This window comes from Mytilus edulis, chromosome 12 (genome assembly GCF_963676685.1).
Source record: "Mytilus edulis chromosome 12, xbMytEdul2.2, whole genome shotgun sequence".
Taxonomy (NCBI): domain Eukaryota; kingdom Metazoa; phylum Mollusca; class Bivalvia; order Mytilida; family Mytilidae; genus Mytilus; species Mytilus edulis.
Window position 1 is genome coordinate 16,941,684 of NC_092355.1, and position 24,892 is coordinate 16,966,575.

General features: G+C 30.8%; 1 protein-coding gene across 1 annotated transcript; it reads right to left on the reverse strand.

Moving 5' to 3' along the window:
* Window positions 1-12,202: 12,202 nt before the first annotated feature.
* On the reverse strand, window positions 12,203-22,489 carry LOC139497337 (type-2 ice-structuring protein-like). Its single transcript, XM_071285550.1, has 4 exons — window positions 21,950-22,489; window positions 21,041-21,198; window positions 14,285-14,372; window positions 12,203-13,409 (listed from the first exon to the last, which is right to left on the reverse strand). Exons 1-4 carry the CDS (start codon window positions 22,245-22,247, stop codon window positions 13,159-13,161), a joined length of 795 nt encoding a protein of 264 aa, XP_071141651.1. The 5' UTR covers window positions 22,248-22,489; the 3' UTR covers window positions 12,203-13,158.
* Between the last annotated feature and the right edge of the window lie 2,403 nt (window positions 22,490-24,892).

A 24,892-nucleotide genomic window follows, 5' to 3' on the forward strand; every position in this document is an offset into this window, starting at 1 on the left:
TTTAACACTATTAGGGATATGAAATTGAAAAACAGAGCAAAATACGATAGAACTATAAAATACAATTCTTAAGAACAGCATGACTCAGTGGCACTTCAAAGTTGATTGCAATCTTCTAAATGTTTAAATACAATCCTACCTATCACACTGTGTATCTATTTTAAATGTTTCCTTTACATATGTTGATAGTTTTGTTTTTGGTGACAAAACATATGATTATTCACGCCTTATTTTATAAGTGTGTCCTTAACGTGTCTTTTTACATGATGTCAATCGATCGTGGTTTATTAAGAGACGACTGAACTGAAAATCTTCCCAACATTATTTATAAAACAACGTTTATAAGATCTTTGCAGAGAATTTTATAAGAAGTTTGTTACGATTATCGTTAATTATCAGTATGATATTGTTGAATTTGTATAACTATTTTTTTCCTTGTCGAATTACATTTATAAATATAAAATGGTAATTGTATAAATTAAGACGACAAAACTTCATACTAATTTCATTTAATGTATCTTCCCTTACTTTACATGCTGCTTTTTAAAGTCCCTTACATGTATGCTTATTCTGCGTGGTATTTAGTTAATGCCTGTTTGTCACGCACTGATATAGTTGCTTCTTAATAGATCCACAACTTTGATAATTTCCCTTGGCCTTGAACAATATTGAACATTAAATTAGTGATTGTTGTTCAATGTTTCTGATTCAGTTCTCATTTCAAAAATTATCAAAAAAGAAATATGTTAATTCTACCGAAGAACATAAGGGTAATAAGAAAAAATAAACTTCCAATCTCTCCTTATTGTAAATGTATGTTGCAGATTTGAAATAGCCGTTAAAATAAATTTCATACTTTTCAAGCATCTAAGTCATTTTTAGATTTACCTTTATCATAAACACTAGTTGCAAATTATAATATATCAATATACTGGCCAAAAGCAACGGTAAAACCAAAACCTCTGATAAACAGTGGATTATGAGTCTTGTAATTATTGGCTGTTCTGTTTGATTTCTATGTTCAACATTACCATGATTACTGCAGTGGTAAAGAAATAGTACCCAATAGACAAAGGTTTCCAGTCGATGGTATTTTTTTTAGATGTATCCGTAAACACTATATTTTTTTCCGGAAGGTAAATTTTGAATCCATACAGATCATGACAAACTGTTTTTACCCTATCTCAAAAACGACCCAAAATACTATAATGAGGTTACCTAACTTGTACTCATGCTTAACTTTGCTATCAAAAAAAAGATGGTTGTTTGATTTCTCAACATTTTAAGAACCTTTTGACAATAATTCGTTCTTTCTTTTCTACAAATTTAGAACAATCTGACACAAGTTCATGCTTACTTTATATAGAGAAATGGATCCCGGTGGCACAATTTTATTGCTCATCAATAATAGGGAAACTTTTTTTGTTCAATTTTAACGTTCGTAAATGTTTTTTGATTAACCTGATTTTTATCATCTATTCAATCACAAGTGGAAATGACTCAAATGTTTGAAAACAAAAATGTGATTGTGATTTAAAATTAATCTACGTAAAATTCCGCTTTAATAGATTAATACATTTTAAATAGCTTTTTCTAGAGTGTTCGCTTGATAAACAACATAACCATGCAATATATATACCTAAGATATTCATTTAAACATAGTGCATGGTGTTGCTGGACTCTAAATATAAAAAAAGAAGATGTGGTATGATTTCCAATGAGACAACTGTCCACAAGAGACCAAAATGACACATACATTAATAACAATAGGTCACCGTACGGCCTTCAAAAATGAATAAAGCCCATACCGCATAGTCAGCTATAAAAGGGCCCGATATGACAATGTAAAACAATTCAAAGGAGAAAACTAATGGCCTTATTTATATATAAAAAAAAGAACGAAAAACAAATATGTAACACATAAACAAACGACAACCACTGAATTACAGACTCCTGACTTGGGACAGGCACATACATAAATAATGTCGCGGGGTTAAACATGTTAGCGGGATTTCAAACCTCCCCCTAACCTGGGACAGTGGTATAACAGTCCAACATAAGAACGAACTATAAAAATCAGTTGAAAAAGGCTTAACTTATCAGATGGACTAAAATACAGTAGGAACAGATTTGAGAGTACCCGAAGTTATCTGACAGCTAGTTCAAAGCCACTAACAGGTAATAAAAAAAAAGATTATAATAACTATGATTTGACACAGTTTTTAATTGATTGGTCTTTAACGTTCTTTTATAAACCATTATGCTATTTTGTGTCGCCTAGTTTGGCTGTAAAAGCTTGAGTGGCCGGAGAGTCCCACCAACCTTCGGTTTACAAATGACCACTTCTAGTCAATTAAGATTGTACAATGTTGTAGTTTAACACACTCGCCACGTGTTGGATTGGAATTTTAAACCTTTAGTGTTGAAAAGATTGTGATACAGTAGTTCGACTTTTTTTCATGATATAATTTTATTCAAACATGTGCATTTAAAAATTCACCACTTAGACTTCTTGGCAAGTGAGACTCCTTTAATACATGGTGTTTATCGTTTCATATTATATAAAATAAGTCATATTAGCCCAAAACACTTAATGATATTTGACAAAAGGCGAATATTGTACATATTTATTATGAAATTCGTAAAAAAAATATTTAAATGGTAAAATATAAAGTTGATATGCACTATTTTTTCAAGGTCTTTAACACTGAGTTTTGTTTCACACTGAACAGCATTATATAAACTTGATAAAGGGTCACAGCAAATTGCTATTGTAAAACCATTCAAACGGGAAAAACCAATCTATATATCATTTTAGAATCGCATCAACCAAAGACAGCTACCGAACATCAGATTTCAAGTTTGTAATACATATCAAAATGAAACCCCGCAAAAATGGAAAAAAATATAATCTTCATTATGGATGAAAAAGTACAAATTAAGTTAAAGTTTTATTCTCCTACACATGCTTCATAAGATAACACTATCGATAAAAACTGAGAATATCGATTATATACATGTAGTTATCTGTAGACATCCCGGTTAATATAACCACGTTATATCTGTAAATTCCTAAGTACCCAACCAAGCATGGGTAAAAACCCGACACTATGATGACAAATGCATACAAAGTTTCTTGGATCCTAAAACAAAGTATTATACCAGACATCATTTCTACCTATCGGAAAGCTTCTTTTTTTTATGATTAACTTTTTACGTGATATATAACCAAAAGCAGTAAGTCGTTTTTTATGCTTTTTCTTTATTTTTATATTTACTTTATAAAATAAGCGGTATTCCATGTAGAGCAGTTTTTAAAATCTGATTGTGTTCATAACGCTTTCATGTAATACATTTAGTTGATTCTTTTTTTTTATTTGGTCATAAATAAATACATATATAAGTAAATAAGTAAGTTATCTTAATTTCAAGAGGATGATCCCATTAGTTAAAACTAATCTTCCGGACAGTCCTCAAAATAATAATAACATATTTATAAGTACATGCAGTATTATAATGATATATTATACACAATATACAAATGTGTCTAAATAATAGTGAAAAAAAAACATATTAATTTGCACAATTGATTAAAATAATTATAACATTTTGTTTTAAAAGATTATTGTATTACTCGTTTTTATTTTTATTGGTGAACTGTTCCATGTTTGAGAACCTGAACATGTTTTTTTTTTTTTATTTAAGAAAATGATATTGTTTTTTAAGATTTTATAGGTTTTCGATGCGTCACCATACTATCAATATCTATTCATCAATTGCCAATCATGACAGTATGGTGACCGATTGTTCGTATTTATTGTCTAAATATAAATAAATCCTCATTACCAAATAAAACTTTAATTGAATACAATAATCTAGATACATAGTCAGATATAGACAACAGACGAAAAGTGAATAGAATATTATTTTGTAAAACATACTTTCGAATTGGGTTTGTTAAAATTTTATTGTGGGGTAAATATTTAATCTATGAAGTAACTGTACATACAACAAAATAACAAAATTAAGCCGAAATTTATAGATACATGGTATATTTCCTAAAAGTGTAAAACCAAGGCAATCATTACCATAAGAAAACGAAAAAAAGGCAACAAGACAACAAAACACGACCACAGTCAAAAAATCAGTGAAAGATGAAATGATAAAATTAGACTTTTATAAAATGTTAATGGCAAAATTGACGTGCAAAATATGCATTTACAGTTTCAAAAATATCAGTTTTGGCAAACCACATCAGAAGCTTGGTATCTTCGACTAGTTTTAAAAAAATAAAGATGTTATTAACATACAAAGAAGATGAACCTCTTTATCTTTAAGGAGAAAATTACTTTGCCCTATCTGACAGGCATTTCTAAAGATTTCCTTTGTATATACGTAACACTCTTTAATAAACGTGTACATCCCACAAAATGTGTCCGATTTCCAGAAACAAATCTTTTCAACCAAACGTGTCCAATGTATTGCCCCTTAACGTGTACGATTTCATAACCCCCCAAACGAGTTCAATAATTGTTATTTGCGAAAACCTGTTTACTTTGAAATAATTTCAAATACTTTTTTTACTACAAATTGCTTTTAGTAGTCATCTGTTCCATCGAAGTGTTGTTTGAAGAAGCCGGTTGATTATTTAGTCTCCTGTAAACTCTCACCAGCATCACTAAATATATCAGGACAGTACAACTGCAAAGCAATGCCATTGGTATAACTAATGCTGGCTTGGCGATTGATGCACTGGTATTACATGTTGGCAATTTGGTTTGAAACAGGAATAAATCAACCACGTTTTCAGAACCGAACCTAGATGACATGCAATGCATCTAATTGCAATTCCCTTGTTTGATCTTATTCCTCAAAAAGCAGTTATTTTTACAGCAAATGTTGCATTCAGACGCTCCCAGCAGATCAGAAAACATTGAAATAAAGAAAATATATATGTCCCTGCTGTTAAGTTTGTCACACTAAAACACGCATACTTATTTTCTATATCAAGTTCAGTATCAAGTTATCTAAATATAATTTAAGTGATAACTTCAACAAGAAAAAAGATGTCACGTATACTCAAATTAATAACCAACCTTTCGAATTTCGACATTTGTAGCTTACGGGATTTTTTTTAACACTATTAGGGATATGAAATTGAAAAACAGAGCAAAATACGATAGAACTATAAAATACAATTCTTAAGAACAGCATGACTCAGTGGCACTTCAAAGTTGATTGCAATCTTCTAAATGTTTAAATACAATCCTACCTATCACACTGTGTATCTATTTTAAATGTTTCCTTTACATATGTTGATAGTTTTGTTTTTGGTGACAAAACATATGATTATTCACGCCTTATTTTATAAGTGTGTCCTAAACGCGTCTTTTTACATGATGTCAATCGATCGTGGTTTATTAAGAGACGACTGAACTGAAAATCTTCCCAACATTATTTATAAAACAACGTTTATAAGATCTTTGCAGAGAATTTTATAAGAAGTTTGTTATGATTATCGTTAATTATCAGTATGATATTGTTGAATTTGTATAACTATTTTTTTCCTTGTCGAATTACATTTATAAATATAAAATGGTAATTGTATAAATTAAGACGACAAAACTTCATACTAATTTCATTTAATGTATCTTCCCTTACTTTACATGCTGCTTTTTAAAGTCCCTTACATGTATGCTTATTCTGAGTGGTATTTAGTTAATGCATGTTTGTCACGCACTGATATAGTTGCTTCTTAATAGATCCACAACTTTGATAATTTCCCTTGGCCTTGAACAATATTGAACATTAAATTAGTGATTGTTGTTCAATGTTTCTGATTCAGTTCACATTTCAAAAATTATCAAAAAAGAAATATGTTAATTCTACCGAAGAACATAAGGGTAATAAGAAAAAATAAACTTCCAATCTCTCCTTATTGTAAATGTATGTTGCAGATTTGAAATAGCCGTTAAAATAAAATTTCATACTTTTCAAGCATCTAAGTCATTTTTAGATTTACCTTTATCATAAACACTAGTTGCAAATTATCATATATCAATATACTGGCCAAAAGCAACGGTAAAACCGAAACCTCTGATAAACAGTGGATTATGAGTCTTGTAATTATTGGCTGTTCTGTTTGATTTCTATGTTCAACATTACCATGATTACTGCAGTGGTAAAGAAATAGTACCCAATAGACAAAGGTTTCCAGTCGATGGTATTTTTTTTAGATGTATCCGTAAACACTATATTTTTTTCCGGAAGGTAAATTTTGAATCCATACAGATCATGACAAACTGTTTTTACCCTATCTCAAAAACGACCCAAAATACTATAATGAGGTTACCTAACTTGTACTCATGCTTAACTTTGCTATCAAAAAAAAGATGGTTGTTTGATTTCGCAACATTTTAAGAACCTTTTGACAATAATTCGTTCTTTCTTTTCTACAAATTTAGAACAATCTGACACAAGTTCATGCTTACTTTATATAGAGAAATGGATGCCGGTGGCACAATTTTATTGCTCATCAATAATAGGGAAATTTTTGTGGACGTCATGTTTCTTTAAATTCATCCTTTTTCATTGTATATTTCATATATGGAAATACCGATTCAATTATTGTATTATATGAAGAGTTTACCGGTGTTTCTTTACCCCAAATGTTAAAATGAAAAAACTGGAGTCTAACTGACTTTTTTAATATTTAAAAAACTTTACTGTTTAAAATTGGACATATAAGTAAAGGTAAAACACGAGTTAAAGTGGTGACATTGGTTTCCCCATAAGAATTGAAGACGATATCTGAAGAAAGAGTATAAAAGAAAAAAAAAATACAAAGAAAAAATAAATATTATAAAAACATGCCATAATTTGTGTATAAAAGAAACCATTAGTAAATCACTGTATTATATCTTAATTAGCTTGTTACCTACATATTTATTTATAAAGATATTGTTAGACATTGATTTAACATCATCAATAAATATAACCTGTTGCTATTTGTGTTATTTAGTGAATGGCTATTATTTATTTTGAATTTATTGAACCATAAAACTAATTTTTGACTCTTCACATTGAATAATCCGCGAAGCGGATTATGTAAAATGTGAAGAGTCAAAAATTAGTTTCATGGTTCAATAAAATCAAAATAAATTATTGCCATTCATTATAAATAAATTTCTATCAAAAATAAGGGTCAAAGAACTTTTTATATATTATTTATATTAACAATGACAACGTACACACATGTTAGCGTACGAATACACAACGTCAGAGTGGGCGCGTCGCCATCAAAATTGATAACATTGAAAATAAAACTAATAATTTTAACCAATCAGAAGACAGTAAAAACACCAAATTTATTTATTAAAAATTATAAAATTATAAAATTACTGTTTTTAAAACAGTTATGTGTGCATTCTAAACAGATGTTAAAGACAATTAGAGAGAGATAAAGACCCCCAAAGTACATAGATATTGAATTACATAAGTGCTTTTCAAATTGTATCAACAGGTTAAATTAACACAGTAGTACGTGTTGAGAGTTCTTGCTGTCTCTAAAAAGTAGTTTAACAAAACAGCTTTTTTTTTTTTTTAAAACATCAGAGTCAAAAATCTTTAAAACACATCTACTGGATCAAGTGAGTTAACGCCATGGACAGTAACAGAATAATCTATGTATATATCGGTTGGTTCAACATCAAGTTGATTATATCGAAAAACAAAATTAATCAAAGACACTACTAAATAAAATTGAGAATGGAAATCAGGAATGTGTCAAAGAGACAACAACCCGACCAAAGAGCAGACATTCACTACATATTGTATCGATATGTCAGGATTGATCAAATGAAAGTCCGACCATAGTGAGTTTTTTCTGTGAGTAATCCTGATACCTCGATATGTAACAAATTAATTATTTAAGATAATTTTCTTTTGAATAGCAATACAAATCTTTTATTGGTATTCAACTCTATAATAATCCAACCCCTAAAAAATTATGCGACAGTTATTCTATGGAATTTAAAATAATTGATCAACTGATTATTTGAGTGAAGGTATATATAGGTGTACAAGGTAAGTACAGACGCGAAGAGAGCACGTAGATATAACACGTAAAGATGTAACTTTGTCACTTTATACAAAACTTTATCAGAAATAGAAACAAACACGTGGTTTCATGTACTCTGATTTTATTCCAAAGGTCAAACATGTTCAATCTTATGAACTGATATAAGGAGAAGCGTAAGTGCACATGCTTTTAAATATTTTCATTATTTTGCAATTACATATTCGTTTGATTGATGTAAGAGTTTTTATAAAGTTTGTAAATACGAATGATTACAGTAGATGAGCAATATAATGATATCGTACTTCTTCTAACTATCCTTTACTATCACCATTAATCTGTGAACATATCAGTTTAGTTCAACAAAAAGTTAATTATAAGACGAGATACAATTATACAAAGACACTAGGTTATAATTTGGTATGATAAAGCAGGTAAAATTGAAAATGAAAAACTATCATACATATTTGAAGAATTCTCTTTACACCAGTATTCCACAGTCCAAACTAAAAGACAAATTGAAAGAGTTGGTATTGCTTTGCTTCGTAAAAAAGAATGACCAACGTCGATACAAGTATCTTGTCTTAGGGAGGGATAAATCCTACTTTGTAAAAGATCACTCTGATTCGAACAAAAAATTCTCTGAAACTGATATTATCAAGATGCTTGATTTCTTGATTGACAACATATTTGTTACGTTCGGAGGACGTGTTTTTCAACAGAATGTCGGCATTCCAATGGGAACAAACTGTGTCCCTCTACTTGCCGACTTGTTTCTTTATTATTATGAGGCTTACTTCATTCAGGAAATTCTTAGGAAGAAAGATAAGAAGTTAGCAATATCCTTTAACTCTACTTTTCGCTATATAGATGATGTTCTTTCATTAAATAATTCAAAATGTGGTGACTATGTGGAACGCATATATCCAATCGAGCTAGAGATAAAGGATACTACAGATACAGTTAAGTCGGCCTCATATCTTGACTAACATCTAGAAATTGATCATGCGGGTCGGTTAAAAACAAAACTTTACGTCACAAGAGATGATTTCAGCTTTCCAATTGAGAACTTTCCATTTCCAAGTAGCAACATTCCAGCATCACCTGCATACGGGTTATATATCTCCCAATTGATACGATATTCCCGTGCTTGCATTTTCTATCATGATTTTCGTGATAGAGGGTTGCTGCTCACAAGGGAGCTATTAAACCAAGAGTTCCAAATGGTGAAGTTGAAATCATCCCTTTGTAAATTTTACGGACGCCATCACGAGTTGGTTGACCGTTATGGAATAACCGTTTCACAAATGATATCGGATATGTTCCTTACGTCGTAACTACAATCCCCTTCTCTTTCATGAATGTGACTTACCGAATTAGACTACTTACCGGAGTTGATATCTCATAAGCAACACGACGGGTGCCACATGTGGAGCAGGATCTGCTAACCCTTCCGGAGCACCTGAGATCACCCCTAGGTTTTTTGATGGGGTTCGTGTTGTTTATTCTTTAGTTTTCTATATTGTGTCGTGTGTGCTGTTGCTTGTTTGTCTTTTTCATTTTTAGCCATGGCGTTGTCAGTCTGTTTTAGATTTATGAGTTTGACTGTCTCTTTGGTATCTTTCGTCCCTCTTTTAATTATTATGTCGAATTATCAGTCTAATAGTAAGTTAATCATATAGAGAAAACACTCACGAAAGACACTATAGGCTAATACGTTCGTCTATGATGAGTTTACTTAAACAATGTACTAGTTTAAGTAATCCTTTAATCTTTAAATAACGAATTTAATTCATCAGTTTGATTTAATAAATAATCACATAAATTGTCTTTGGGAGTAAAATAGTTAAACTGTCTAGCCTTCCACATTTGCCATATTTGACTGTGATATCTTAATTTGGTAACCCACTATCTTCCCTTCGTATATCTTATCTATTTATTGTTATGTTGTCTGACCAAAAATGCTTAAAAAAAAAGGTTCAGCAAAATCCATTATCCATTCCTGATTTAAGAATGTACTTAAGTGATTTAAGGTAAATTAAATAAATCAAGAATTCAAAAGTGATACTTTAAGCTGAAAAAGTATTGTTTAAGAATATATATAATATATTAGCATTGGTATTATTTGGGTTTCAAAACAAAAGAAAGAAAATCAAGAATCTGCTTAAATTTGGTCAAATGACATTTCATGAGCTAGTAAGTCTTACATAAACAGATAAAAAGGTGTTATAGGGCAAGATATCTGACCTTGTATCGTATGGTTAGTTATCAAAGGTACCAGGATGGACAAACACCAAGGAGTCCGAACATTTGACACTTATTCCAAAACCTCAACTACAATTGTAAGTACATCCTTAAGTCCAACAAAATGAGTTAGACAATTCAGATTGAGTGTAAATAATAGATGTGGTTTGAGTGCCAATGAGACAACTATCCATCCAAGTCACAAAGCAAAAAAGAAAAAGGCAACAGTAGTATAGCACTATTCAATAGTCATAAATCAATCAAGCGAAAACAAACCAAAACCGATGGAGATATAAACATTAAACATAAAAGAACGGAGAGTCTGACTCACAACGAGCAGTGAACTATTTAAGGCATCCGATACAGTTTCTCCATATAATGTCATTTTTATAATTTTGAAATATGTTGTAGGCCTTGGCGATTTATAAAATAAAACATAAAATAAAACATAGGTCACCGTGCTTGTTTTCGAGAAAAATGAGGCTGAAAATTGGGGATTTGTGCAATTTTGTAAAAAGGTTAGGCAATGTTATAAAATTTTTGGAGCAGATATTCTTCGTCGTAAATTATTAAGATCGGGTTCAATCTGAAGCTGTGAAAAAAACACAATAAGGGAAAAATAAATCCCTACACGAATGACTATACAATTATGTAAGCCTTGTTTGACATTGCGGACCAGATGCTCGAAGTGTTATTTTTCAACCTAAGGATATGGAAATAAACTGTTTCTGAAACTGTCACTTTTATCATTTTTCTACATAAACTGCATTTTGTCATGCCTTCTCCAAATCTCAAATAAAAAAAATATATGTCACCGTGCTGGATTCCATGATCAATGCTATTTATCCTAAAAATTGAGTCCCCCCTTTGTAACCTCAACGTTAGCGCTAAAATGCACGACGTCGCTGGCAGACAATTTCGACGTTATCTCTGCAAGTTACCGGCGATATTTTTCAGATGTATAAATATTGCTTGTAAAGAGCTACCTATAAATGGTAATATATTAAATCATATGAATCATGAATACCTCTCTCTGTGTGTGTATTAAGTTGGAAAGATCGCAAGAAACATGATTGCGGACTGTTGAAAAGTTTACGGCTTTAAAAAATTAAAGACTCGGTCATGTAGAACTTGACATACATGTACATGTACTATACACACTCGTCTATTATGTTTTACCATATGTTGACCTCTAGAAGTTGTTTTTGTTTTGTTTTGTTTGGTGCGCTGCTGTTTCATTACTATACTCCTTAAAATTCTTTCATTCACGTTTTAGTCACTTTTTAGAATTTCACATTTATTCATAAAAAACTTGTATTAGGGTCATTGATTGCAATTGAATAACATTTATAGGCTCCTGAACAGTTTTAAAGTGCACTTGATATACTTATTTTCACTGGATCATCAGATAAAGGTAAATTACTTACTTTTCCTCCAAACGGAACTTCTTTTTTGTACATAAATTAGTTAGTTTTCGCGATTGAATTGTTTTACATTGTCATGTCGGGGCCTTTTATAGCTGCCGATGCGGTGCCATTGCTCATTGTTAAAGACCGTACGATGCCCTATAGTTTCTGTGTCATGTTTGTCTCCTGCGGAGAGTTGTCTCATCGGCAATTACACCACATCTTCTTTCTTAATGTTGTCCGAAAACAAATGCAAAATCTTATAATGGAGAATATTCAATTTGCTAAAGGATGCTTTTGTCCAGACAGAGAAACTATACCATAATTTAGAAAATTTTGATTTGGCATAACGATTCAATTAATAGCAAAAGGACTGGACAAATTATCTACCCTATCTCTTCAGTTTTTAATGTTGTTTTTTTTTTTGGGGGGGGAGGGGGAGAGGGTGGCTAGTTGTGATTAAAATCCAAATACGTCTCTCACAGCATAATTTTATTGGTAAATAACTGTAAGAAGAAGAAAAAAAAGAAGATATGTATTTCCAATTATGGGCACAAAGGACATAATTATTACAACATCAATAATTTTCATAATACAATTCAAACAATGATGTAAAAAAAGATTATTAAGAACTATTATATATTTTTTTCACCACAGCGCGACGCAATGCAGTGTACATTAAATATCGCATGTCCATTTCTCTGTCTGTCCTTTATGTTCTCCTGGTAAATTAGATTTTTCAAGTATACATTTTTTGCCAAATTTTTATAAAATCAATATTGTATGGCCACGTTCGAAAATCAGTGCATTTCAACTATTTTTTAAAAGAGTTATGTCATTTGGAAATATTAATTATATTGGAAATTGCATTGCATTTGATGTCAATCCGTCATTTCTCTAATATGTTTGTCAAGAAAAAAAGAACAAAATAACCAGCTGCGCATGTTATGCCCGTCGTCGTATGAAACAAACCCATAATAAATGTTTTTAAAATAACACGGGGGCTGTACAGGAAGTCATGTTAAGTACATCCTGACTCATTTCTTATTCTTGCTCGAAAGGAAGTTTTTATATCACATCATGTTTTATATGATACCAAATTAAAGTTCAATAAGAATTCAAGAACACAAAAATGAATTACAGAATCATCAAGACAAAGTATACAGATCTTTACATTAATGTATTAAGTAACAGTATATGAAGTTGTATGCAATAATTATAAAGAAAGCTTCTAAGATATGGCGCGACATGTGAAAATCCCCTTTTTTCATAAACTTAATAACTCTAAAATAAAGATTTGGAATCATCCCGAAAAAGTATACAGATCTTCAGATTAATATAACTAACAAGTGTGTACAATTTTATCAGGGTATCATATCACCACACGTGAAGATGTACACATTAATCATAGATCATGTTGCATAAGTACTACTAGTATACTGGAGACTTTTCACAAATAAAATCTCTAGGATAAGCACACTGAGCATCGTTCCAATTAAAACCAACTTGATATCCAAGCATAATACAATGTTGGTTTCCGTTCTTGTTATCCGGCTGATTCGTTCTCCAGTCATGAAAAAGATTACTTCCGGGCAAGTTGACAGGAAGACCCGTATGTTCCCAAATAAATTTTCCTTCCGTAACTAAGTCAGAACCTCCGATGAAGTAGTCTTTTGTTGGTCCTGAAAGTCATTATTGATAAAATTAATCCTTATATATGTTAAACACTCCGGTCTCATTTCGATGTGTTTTAATCTTTTATTTAGTTGTAAAAACAAGGTAAAGAAGACACTAAGTAATGAGTTTGATATGTAACACGTACAGGAACGCAAAATTAAGCCGAACAGTAAGGCTACAGTACACTGAACATAATATTGAAGATTGCAGACGTATTAACGTAAACAACACAAAAACATATGGTAACTTGGTTTTAGTGGCGAATCAATATGTGCTTCCAACTTCAAAAGTGTATCTTATTCCGATGAAAATTGTGTCGAATTTAGACTGTCTTCTTCCGAAATAAAAATGCATCGATTTCCAAATAGCTTAGCAATGTCAAAACGTTAATTTTATATCTTTCCTTTATTAAATGTTATGTGTAAACGAAGTATGTGTCGTCGTATTTTAATTTTAAAGTATTTTATCAAATCTTTTCTTGTTGTACATTGAAATAAAGAGAAGATATTGCCTACTGAAGTATTTAGATAATCATGCAAATGAAATAATATTGCTGCATGTGTTCGATTGAAATTACAAAATGAGGACTTGAAACATAAAGCTAGTGAAACATAACGAAAGAAGTCTATATTAAATGTTTTTCTGCCTTTTTTATGTATCTTGTTGTGGATTTATATACTTGTGTAGGTAAGGATTTTCGTGGATTAAGGAAGAATTGCCTTTTTTCAGGATGTGTGAGGTTGTGGTTAAACCCATTTTTCTAGTTTGTTGAGCGTTGAACTCGGGATTGAGCATCACATCCACGAAATTTGTATACATCGAAAACATTGTAATAATGACTCATCAGTAACATCATTCAGAATAAATTGTATACGATTACCTATCGCAGCTATGTGATCCTTGATCAAAACATTTTCTTCAGCAGTTTCAATGATTGCAAGGTAACCTCCATTTAAAGAGCAAAGATCCTGATAAAAACAGTCATGAAATATACATAAAACAATTGAACTGAAAATGCGAAAACAAAAAGTCTAAATCCTCGTTTTACTGCAAATTTTTTATTTTGCGAAGGTTTGTATTTGCGAAAACGTTTATCCCAAAATAAAACAGTTAACAATGTTGATAACATGTATGTTATATACTAGCCATTTATGACATTTGAAAATGACTTACTGTTGTGTTTATTGTTAAAGAACTTATTTACAAATACACGAACACATTTCTGAATTAACAGTGCATTGTGCAGATAGTTTGACTGCAGTAAATGTTATAATGATACCAGTAGGCGTTTCATCAAATGCTGGTTAGTTTACCCTGAGATTTTATGGAAGATTGCATGAGTAATTTGGAAGTGTTTTCAGCAAATGGAGCGCAGTGACATGAATGTCTGATACATTGTAATGATTTTATAATTACAAGGACAATATTGTTATAAATATTTTTAATCGTGAACAACAGTGTTGTCTTTTAATATTCAGACTCTTCCGAAAGCAAGATAATATTTTGGTTAAAGGTAAAAGTTGCGATCATTAGATATCTAACATATATTACACAATGCTAATGGTAAATCCCATGAAATTTATAACGTGTTTTTGTTTATTCATCATATTTGTTTATTTATTCTAATGTTTATATTTTAGTCATACAATTTGTATCAACTAAGTTTCCTTTCGTGGTTCCAAATGTAGGATACATTACATTGAAAATAAATGAATTTTAGTTGAAAATTTCAATCAACAGTTCATTTAAGGGCATCCGATACAGTTTCTCGATAAAATTTCATTTTCTTAATTTTTAAATATGTTGTAGGCCTTGGCGAGTTATAAAATAAAACACAAAATAAAACATAGGTCACCGTGCTCGTTTTCGAGAAAATTGAGGCTGAAAATTGGGGATTTGTGCAATTTTGCAAAAAAAGTTAAACAATGTTATAAAATTTTTGGAGCAAATATTCTTTGTCGTAAATTATTAAGATTGGGTTCAATTAGAAGCTGTGATAAGTGACAATAAGGAAAAAATAAATCCCTACACGAATGACTATACATTTTTTCAAGCTTTGCTTGGCATTGCGAACCAGATGCTCAAAGTGGGATTTTTTAATCCAAAAAATATAGAAAAAACTGTTTCTGAAAATATCATTTTTATCATTTTTCTGCATGAACTGCATTTTGTCATGCTTTCTCCAAATCGGAAATAAAAAATATATGTCACCGTGCTGGATTCTATGATAAACGCGATTTATCCTAAAAATTGCGTCCCCCATTTGTAACCTCAACGTTAGCGCTAAAGTGTACGACGTCGCTGGCAGACTTTTTCGACGTAATCGTTGCAAATTACCGGCGACATTTTTCAGATGTATAAATATTGCTTGTAAAGAGCTTACTAAAAATTGGTAATATTGTTTTTGGGAATAAAATCATGTGAATCATAAATACATCTCTTTGTTTGTGGTCTAAGTGAGAAACATCCCAAGAAAAGTGATTACGTACTGTTGATAATGTGTACGGCTTTTAAAATTAAAGAATCGGCAATTTAAAACTTGACACACAGGTTACATGTACTGTACACACTCGTGCATTAATTTATGTATTAATTTATAGCACATGTTGACCTCTAGATGTTGTTTTTTTTGTTTTTGTTTTGTTTGGTTTGGTTGGCTGCTGTTTCATTACAATACTCCTTTAAATCCTTCTATTCACGTTTTAATCACTTTTTAGAATTTCACATTTATTCATAAAATTAAACTTTTATTCTGGTCAATGATTACAATTGAATAAAATTGGGAGGCTCCCAAATATTTTGAAGTTTTTATAGTTGACTATGCGGTATGGGCATTGCTCATTGTTGAAGACCGTACGATGACCTATAGTTGTTAATTTCTGTGGCATGTTTGTCTCCTGTTGAGAGTTGTCTCATTGGAAATTATACCATATCTTCTTTTTTATGTTGTCAGAAAACAAAAACAAAATCTTATCAAGGAATATGCTAAAGGATGCCTTTGTCCAGAGAGAGAAACTATATAAATATAGATCATATTTTGAAATTTTTGGATTTCGCAAAAACGTTTGAATTAATAGCGAGAGGACATATTACTTATACGTAATTTCATTGGTAAATAACTATATATATTTTCACCAAAGCGCGACGCATTGCGGGGTACTTAAAATATCGAACGTTCATTCTTCTGCCTGTCCTTTCGGTCCTTATGATTAATTAGATTTTTCAAGTGTACAATTCTTGCCAAATTTTTATAAAACTGATATCGTATGGACACGTTCGAAAATCATTGCATATCAACTATTCTTTAAAAAGAATGTCATCTGGGGCCAACACGAATTGATTGTTTTGAATGATTTTTGTACCATATGATAAATTAACAACTACAAAAGGAAATAAATAAAATTTGTAATGAAAAACAAATGTTTGATTTTTTTCTGAAATTTTTATACCCTCGAGCCTCCTTAATACCAATTTAATCATTTATGAATATAAGTCAATGATTTTTTATATTTATTTTATTTTATTTATTTTTTGTTTGTTTGTTTTTTGTACTTTTTGTTTTTGTATTGTTCTTTTTTTTTGTTTGTTTTTAGTTTAGTTTTTTGTTTTTTGTTTTTGTTTGTTTTTTTTTTTTTGGGGGGGGGGGGTTATTTAGTATAGGGAGGGGGATGTTTATAAGCACTGACACTGACAGGTCAAAATGAATAAACTTGTATTGTATTCTTCTTTATAAAAAAAAAATGCATATAGATATTGTATGAGATGAAGAAATACCAAATAAAGAATTATAAAAAAAAACTATTCTTTAAAAGAGTTATGCCATTTGGAAATATTAATTATATTGGAAATTTCATTGTATTTGCTGTCATTCCATCATTTCTCTTAATATATTTGTTAAAAAAAAACTGCGCTACGACCGCATGAAACGCCCGTCGTCTTATGAAAAAACCAACATAATACATGTTTCAGAAATAGGAAGTCATGCTAAGTATATCCTGACTCATTTGTTATTCTTGCTCAAAAGGAAGTTTATAATTATACATTTGTATACATTTGTATACCATAAAACGTCCCGTCAAAATTTGTACGGGCGTATAAAAATATTGTTGGCTATTGCCTTTTGAATTTTCCGCGGAGTTCAGTATTTTTTGTCGTTTTACTTTTTGTTAGATAAAATACGTGTTACGTGGAGGTAATAGGAACTTTATTAAAGTTGTATCATTGTTGATATTAGCGGAATGCCATTATTTATCTAACATAAATAAATTGTTCAGTTAGGAAGTTTACTTCTTCTTGTACCTAAATTTTCGGTATTAGTTTTAAAATATCATTGTTGGTTTTCTGTGCTGTAAAAAAATGACAGAAAATCGGAGCCGGACTAAATTGTGGATGATGAATGATAATAAAAATGTCCTATGCTTGAACAGAATATTTTTTGCCATCAATTTGGGAATCAGAATATGTTTTCAAGACAAATACTACTAGTAGTACAAATAATTATGACAGTAAGGAAGGGTATATTTAATTTTTGCTTTGACGGCCCGCCTTCCTGTAACGCATGAAAGAAAAAAAATATAATAGCCTTTCAAGACGTTTTGACTAGTAAAATACCATACCTCCTCCAACCTTTTGAAGTGCAATGATCGTTCCATAAATGTTTTCCATCTGAATTTATTATTTTATCTTAGACAAAAACTATATCATATGTAGGACATACGTCCTGAACATGCATGAAATATTTGCCACTGGACGTTAAGCAAACAACATTCAATCAATTTATTGGACTATAAAGCTTGGTATAAAGCTGGAATTTAAGATAGCGCCTTCCTCATATTAAAATGATAATTGACATGCATTATATTAGTAACATCAAAAGGGTCAGTCATCTTAAGATTGATAACTATACGATATTTAAATTTGTTGAAGATCTCACAGAAACAGTAATGTGTTTTATTTCTTATAATTTTATTAGACTGTTATCCTTTTAGAATCAAATGCACTAATATAATGGTGTAGAAGTTAGCATGCGGGAGAAACAGAAATTGGAGCATCGGAAAATCCACATTACGTTTCTTATTACGGAAAATTACACGCATTACGTCCCGCAAAAAGTGACATTTTGCGGGAATTCAAACGCTTAACGTCGCGCCAAGAGTTAACTCCCTTGAAACTGTATCGGATGCCCTTTAGTGCAAATTTCAATGAACACAGAACACATGTTGAATTTTTCAGGTTTATACAATAACTGTTTAAATAGTACGTTTCAAGAGTTTTGGACTGTAATATATTTAACAAGAATGTGTCCCCAGTACACGGGTGCCCCATCCGCACTATCATTTGTTATGTTCAGTGGACCGTGATAGTGGGTGGAAACCTCTAATTTGGCTTTCAAATTGGAAAGATCAAATCATAGGGAACATGATATAGCAACAAGTCCGTTTGAACTGTGTAAATAAAAATGTTACGAAAAGAACATGACTAACTCTTTTATTTTAAAGTAACATTTACCTATGACAACAGTTGATAGTCTATGTTTTGTTATAAAGTATAAATTAAATCAGCTTTGAAGATGGCATTAAATCATTTAAAAGTTGTAACTTTATGTCGTTTTGTAGTGAGGCACCCAGACACAAGTTATGATCACTAATTTGTTTAATTTGTTTATTGATTACTAGGTCAATCAGTAGTTTGTTTTAATATACTACATTGATACGTTTGGTTTGACAAACCTTGATATAATTTTAAGTATGCACAGACATTAATTAGAAAAAAAAAACCAAATATGAAATAAAAAGATAAGGTGACGTACCTTGCAAACTGATGCATACAAATAACTCAATAAAAATGCTGTATTTCAATTTGTTCCGATTGAATAACAATAATAAGTTTTGAAAACGATATGGTCTTATATATGGAATTGAAACTGATTATTCTGTCTTGACATTAAACTGGTAGTTAAAATTTGAATCAAATAAATTACTTTGTAAATTCACCCGAGTTGTATTGCCTTTGTTTAATGGAATACAACGTCCGGGTTTTTTTTTTATTTGGGTATTTATATACATTTGTTATATACTATTCTAAGTATTGGGACTTTTGCAGTTAAACATATATTGCAGTTTATTTAAGTGCATTATTTAATTAAAACGAAACTTTTGTTTTGAAACATATGTTGAATTTCTCAGGTTTATTCAATGACTGTTCAAATATTATGTTTAAAGCGTCTTGTGTGTATCAATTGATCTAGTTTTATAGTTAAATAAATATGAAAAAGTGGAATGAGTTCTTAAGAAAATATAGATAATAGTATTATGTTATCTAAGATAAATGTTGTCCTCCTAATCTGTATGTGTCGTAACCGAGGTTACTAGAACTTGAAGCCAAACATTGAGATACCAAAAAGGTCCTTTAATAATTGACATGTCTTAATGAAAAAGTCACGAAATGAAAATGGCAACTTATTTGATATGAAAGTAACATTTAATTAAGAAAAGTTGATTATCTATGTTATTGTCATAAAGTATAAATTAAATTTTGTTTGTATTGATTAGGTAAATCATTAGTTCGTTTCGTTTTAGTATACTGCATGGATACGTTTGATTGTGCAAAACCTTGAAATAATATTAAGTATATACAGACATTAATTAGAGGCAGACACATATATAACATAATAAGATAAGGTAACGAACCCTGCATTCGATGCATACAAATAACTCAATAAATGCGTTGTATTTTAATTTGTTCCGTATGAATAATCTTTATAGTTCTGAATAACAGATATGGTCTTATAGATTTGAAACATATTGTATTGTCTTGACATTAAACTGGTGTTGTGTCATTTGTGTTATATAAAATGATCTGAAAAACCGCCCGATTATATTTGCCTTTGTTTAAAGGGTAACACATCATGTTTCTATTTGGGTATTTATATATTTGTTATATTCTATTACTCCATGTCCTCATATTGAAACAAAGTAAAACATGTTTTAAGGCTGCTAATCGGTCGAGAAACAATCGTTTTTCATTTTTTGGGCAATGGACAAAGCCTGTAAGTTTTACAAAACAAATAAAAACTAGTCGGATAATTATACTATGTAACACGAACTAACCAAATTGAGGCTTAATTGTAGCATATAATCCATTGCGCGTTCTAATAATTAAGAAAAAAACATACGGGCATACGTGTTCAACTTTAAAAAGTGCAAATATCGACCCCCCTTTCCGTTTGTTGATTTCAATATGATAAAAGATACGTAAGATACAAGGTTACATTGTTACGATATTCTAGATCTTGCATTTCCTACAATGGTTTCCTTTAAATATGATTACTGCGTATAATATACTATTACACCAATGTTTTCAATAAATGAAATCGTAGTCATACTTTTAAAACTTGTTTGTCTTTGGTAGTTTTTTGTTTGAGCCGCGTTGTTGTTAGTTTAATTTCTAATGACTTGAGAGTTTAAAAATACTTTAACACAAACCAGAAACATAAAAATATAACTAACCAAGTCAATACTAGGTTTATGGTAGGTGCTCCGTAAGATAAAGCACAAATTCATTATATGATGAAAACTTAATTATATTCGTCTTGTCATTCATGCCTTGAGATACATCTTATCAATAAGAATCTAACCTTAGCATCTAGCCACATTTGTCGTGTTCCCCCTAGTGTAAATTGATAACATCCGGTACCTAACAGCAACCATCCAGTGTCACACTCTATTCCCAGTGTTGACGTGTCACCAGTGGTTATTTTCAATGGGTCCTCGGTGGTTCCCTTCCTTACAAATTCTGATAAAAAATATGAAAATACAAAATTAAGCAAATTAGAAAAAATATATAACATGAAACAAATGGTTAATGTTTGTCATATTAGTTTTTGGTACACTGTCGTGTTATAAATTATGTCGTTACATGTAGTTTTCTCAATTGCATAGAGTTTTTTCTTGTCGGGGCTTTTAAAGTAGTTCAATAAGTCATAATAAAAAAAAATCCTATTAAAAAAGATATCTTAGTTCGGAGTATTAACCAAAACTTGATTTTAATGGAAAGACAAAGGTCTACATTATTTTATTTCATTTTTGCTCAATCTATGAGAATGAAATGTGTATGGAATGGATAATGTCGTATAAAAAAAACAGAAGAAACATACTAAGCAGTAAAGGAAGAATAGTATGGGAAAGAAATAATCGGATATTCGTGATAATGATTAAAACTACAATTGTTTCTACGACATCACTGCATTTTTTCGTTTAGAAGTCACTTGCAAGTATGCATAGTAAAACATTGTGACGATCGCTTCTTGTTTTATATCTTGGTAACTCGTCAATAGTACAGAAATGTGGTCACATTGTTAACGCATACTTCGTTTGCATAGATCAACTTGGTTTTTTTTTAATTCTATTTGTAAAACTGTGAAGTATTTGTGTATGTTGTCAACTAAATGTTATTATCAGAACAGAAAAGACACACTAATTAATCCAAATAAAACAGACAGATTCCTAAGAATTTTAGAAAAAAAAATTCGTGTTTTAAAACTCACTCTTCGACACATAATACATGGTGTTTTGAAGGCTGGCACAAGATGTAGTATCGTAAATAATAACACTGTTTAGCTGACAATGTCCATGGCTGTTGACGAAAAACGAAGCACAATTGTCATTTAGAGCACAAAGTTTAGCACATTGTAGTGTTGATGTTTGGTTATAGACCACGAGGAGTCCGTCGTCACATAGTTTGTTAATGATATCACTGTTTTGTGTGAAACTACGTGTTTGCTTCACAAGTGTATCGCAGTTCACACTAAGAAACCCCAGAAGTAGTAGTTGATGTTTCCACATTATAATAACCAATTTTAATATAATACTTCTTATAAGTAAAGCATATGTAATGAATATGAAGATATATAAAAACTATAGTATCCCATCATATCAAATACCAACGTGAAGCAAATAACATCGTAATTTGAAATGTTATCCTTCTCAAGTTAAGTAATCAATAGAGCTGACCTGCTTTAGTGAAGTGTTGAAATTACACTTGAACATAAATTTTATAAAGGATAATTAACTTATTCGTCGAAGTCGTTCAGTAATTGATTTTGAAATTCTTTAATTCAAATTTGTAATTTTAAATTAACAGTTGATTCAAGCGTCGTGTTATAATATAGCTTATGTACATCATGCGTGTTCCATCAATAAAACATAACAAATTCTCATATAGGATGCCTATGGTTACTTATATACATATTATATTTATACAATGTATTCGGTGATGTTTAATTATTGATTGGTTGATATTTAGCGTCAAATGGCAAATATTACTTTTATGTTCAAGACAAGAACAAATTTACAGTGAATACAATTTGCATGTCCCCTAAAAGAGGAAATTCGATATGAAGGTCGGTTATATTGAAAGCCATTGTAAAATGAGGATATATTTGTAACGAACAGATATTTGTTTACCTTGCAACTTGTCAATTCGGTCACCTAACAGAGTTGGTACCATACATTTTAACGTGCAGAGAGAGTTCAATATCTCTGCACAAGGCATCTGGTTCAAAAGAGGGAAGAAAGATACAAAATGAACAGTCAACGTACACAGTCACCAGTAATACACAGGTATCTGTTCAGTAAGCTGAACCTAGAAAGTTTTTATGAACAGAAAATTATAAAATAAAAAATCAGGAAACAGCAGAAGTATCTTACTTCGGACCGTCAAATTGACATGCATATTGACATTTTCTTTCCAGCAAATACAAACCAAAAAGGAACTCGAATCAGGAGAAAAAATTCCTAAGGCCTTTGCGCTTCTTTACTCGTTTTTATGCGTCAATGATGTATTCAATATGATTTAGCCATTTTGAATCAAATGAACATTTAGTACCTCGATTACAGACTGGTCTTCTGATGATGAAGTCCAATAAGGAACTAGAAATAACAATATTAAATCTACATACACTCAGGAAGAGTAAACAAAAGTATATATTCGTCATACTCAACTGTCCGATCGCACGCAACCATTAAGTCATACTCAACTGTCCGATCGCACACAACCATTCAATATATTTGATTGTTATTTTTCTGTAAGTCTTATTGTTCTTGTGAGTTATATAAGTAAAAAACAACATTATTGTGTACATGTATATGTTTAAAAGCATAATCAAGTTGTTGTAATACCTAAAATAATTTGAAATACTAATAATGATGCATGCGTTGTGTGTTAAAACACTTTAACGGGTACATTACGTCAATATCGGAATTACTGTATTTTTGGTATTAGATATGAGCTGAACATCTTCTATGAGGATCTTTCTTTCCATGTTATGTACATTTTATTAAACTAAACTGGAATATTAAAATTGTAATTAAGGTTATGAAAGATTAGTTGTATGATAGAGGCGCATTGTTCAAGTAACTGGTTTAATGAACCAAACTGTCAGCCTGTTTTCTGTATCTCCTAGTAAGATTCGTTTGTAATGAAACCAACCAGAAATATTAATACCGTAATTGTTGTATTTAAGATTCTAAAAAAATGATATGATAGAATTACATTGCTCATTATCTATGATTTTGCTTATAAACAGACCTTAATGTAACTCATACATGTGAATCAAAAGATAGAATTGTTCGTTAACGAATAAAATAATTACTGGCATAAGCTCAATATTCATCCCTCGAATCTTTTCATAACTTTTAAAGAAGTATGAGCATCAGATTAAATGTAAATGAGGGGTAACAAATACCAGAGGTACATTCAAACTCATAGATTGAAAATAAACTTACAGCGGCATGGCTGAAAAAAAGACAAACACACAAATAGTAGTACTCTACATTGGCTAGAGGTATAGTGGGAGGGTTGAGATCTCAAAAAACTGGTTTAACCCCGCCGCATTTTCGCGCCTGTTCCAAGTCAGGGGCTTCTGTCTGGCCTTTGTTAGTCTTGTATGATTTTATGTTTAGTTTCTTGTGTATATTTCGGAGTTTAGTATGACGTCAATTATCACTGAACTATTATACATTTTTGTTTAAGGGCCAGCTGAAGAACGCCTACTTGTGTGGGTGTTTCTCGCTGCATTGAAGACCCATTGGTGGGCTGGTTTTTTTGTTCTATGGTCGGGTTGTTGTCTCTTTGACACATTTTCCATTTCCATTCTCAATTTTATAGAAATGGCTGAAAGTGAAACAAATTAACTGCAAAATTAAGTTGGTTTAGAGTATATTGATCAACAGCAGTATTTGTACAATGATAAATACTGTAGTTCTCTCAAAAGAATTAATGAAATATAATGTTTTAAATATAGTTAGTGGAGAGATATTGCAGCGCCGTGAATAATCCCGATCAACTTACATCAAAGTATAATAAGTATATTACAAAACGCGTTATTAATCTTTTTTTCAGTACCAGGGAACCAATAAGAATACATTATTGCAAGATATAAAACAAATATACACTGTGTGAGGGCAGATTTTATTTTAAAATGTAGAAT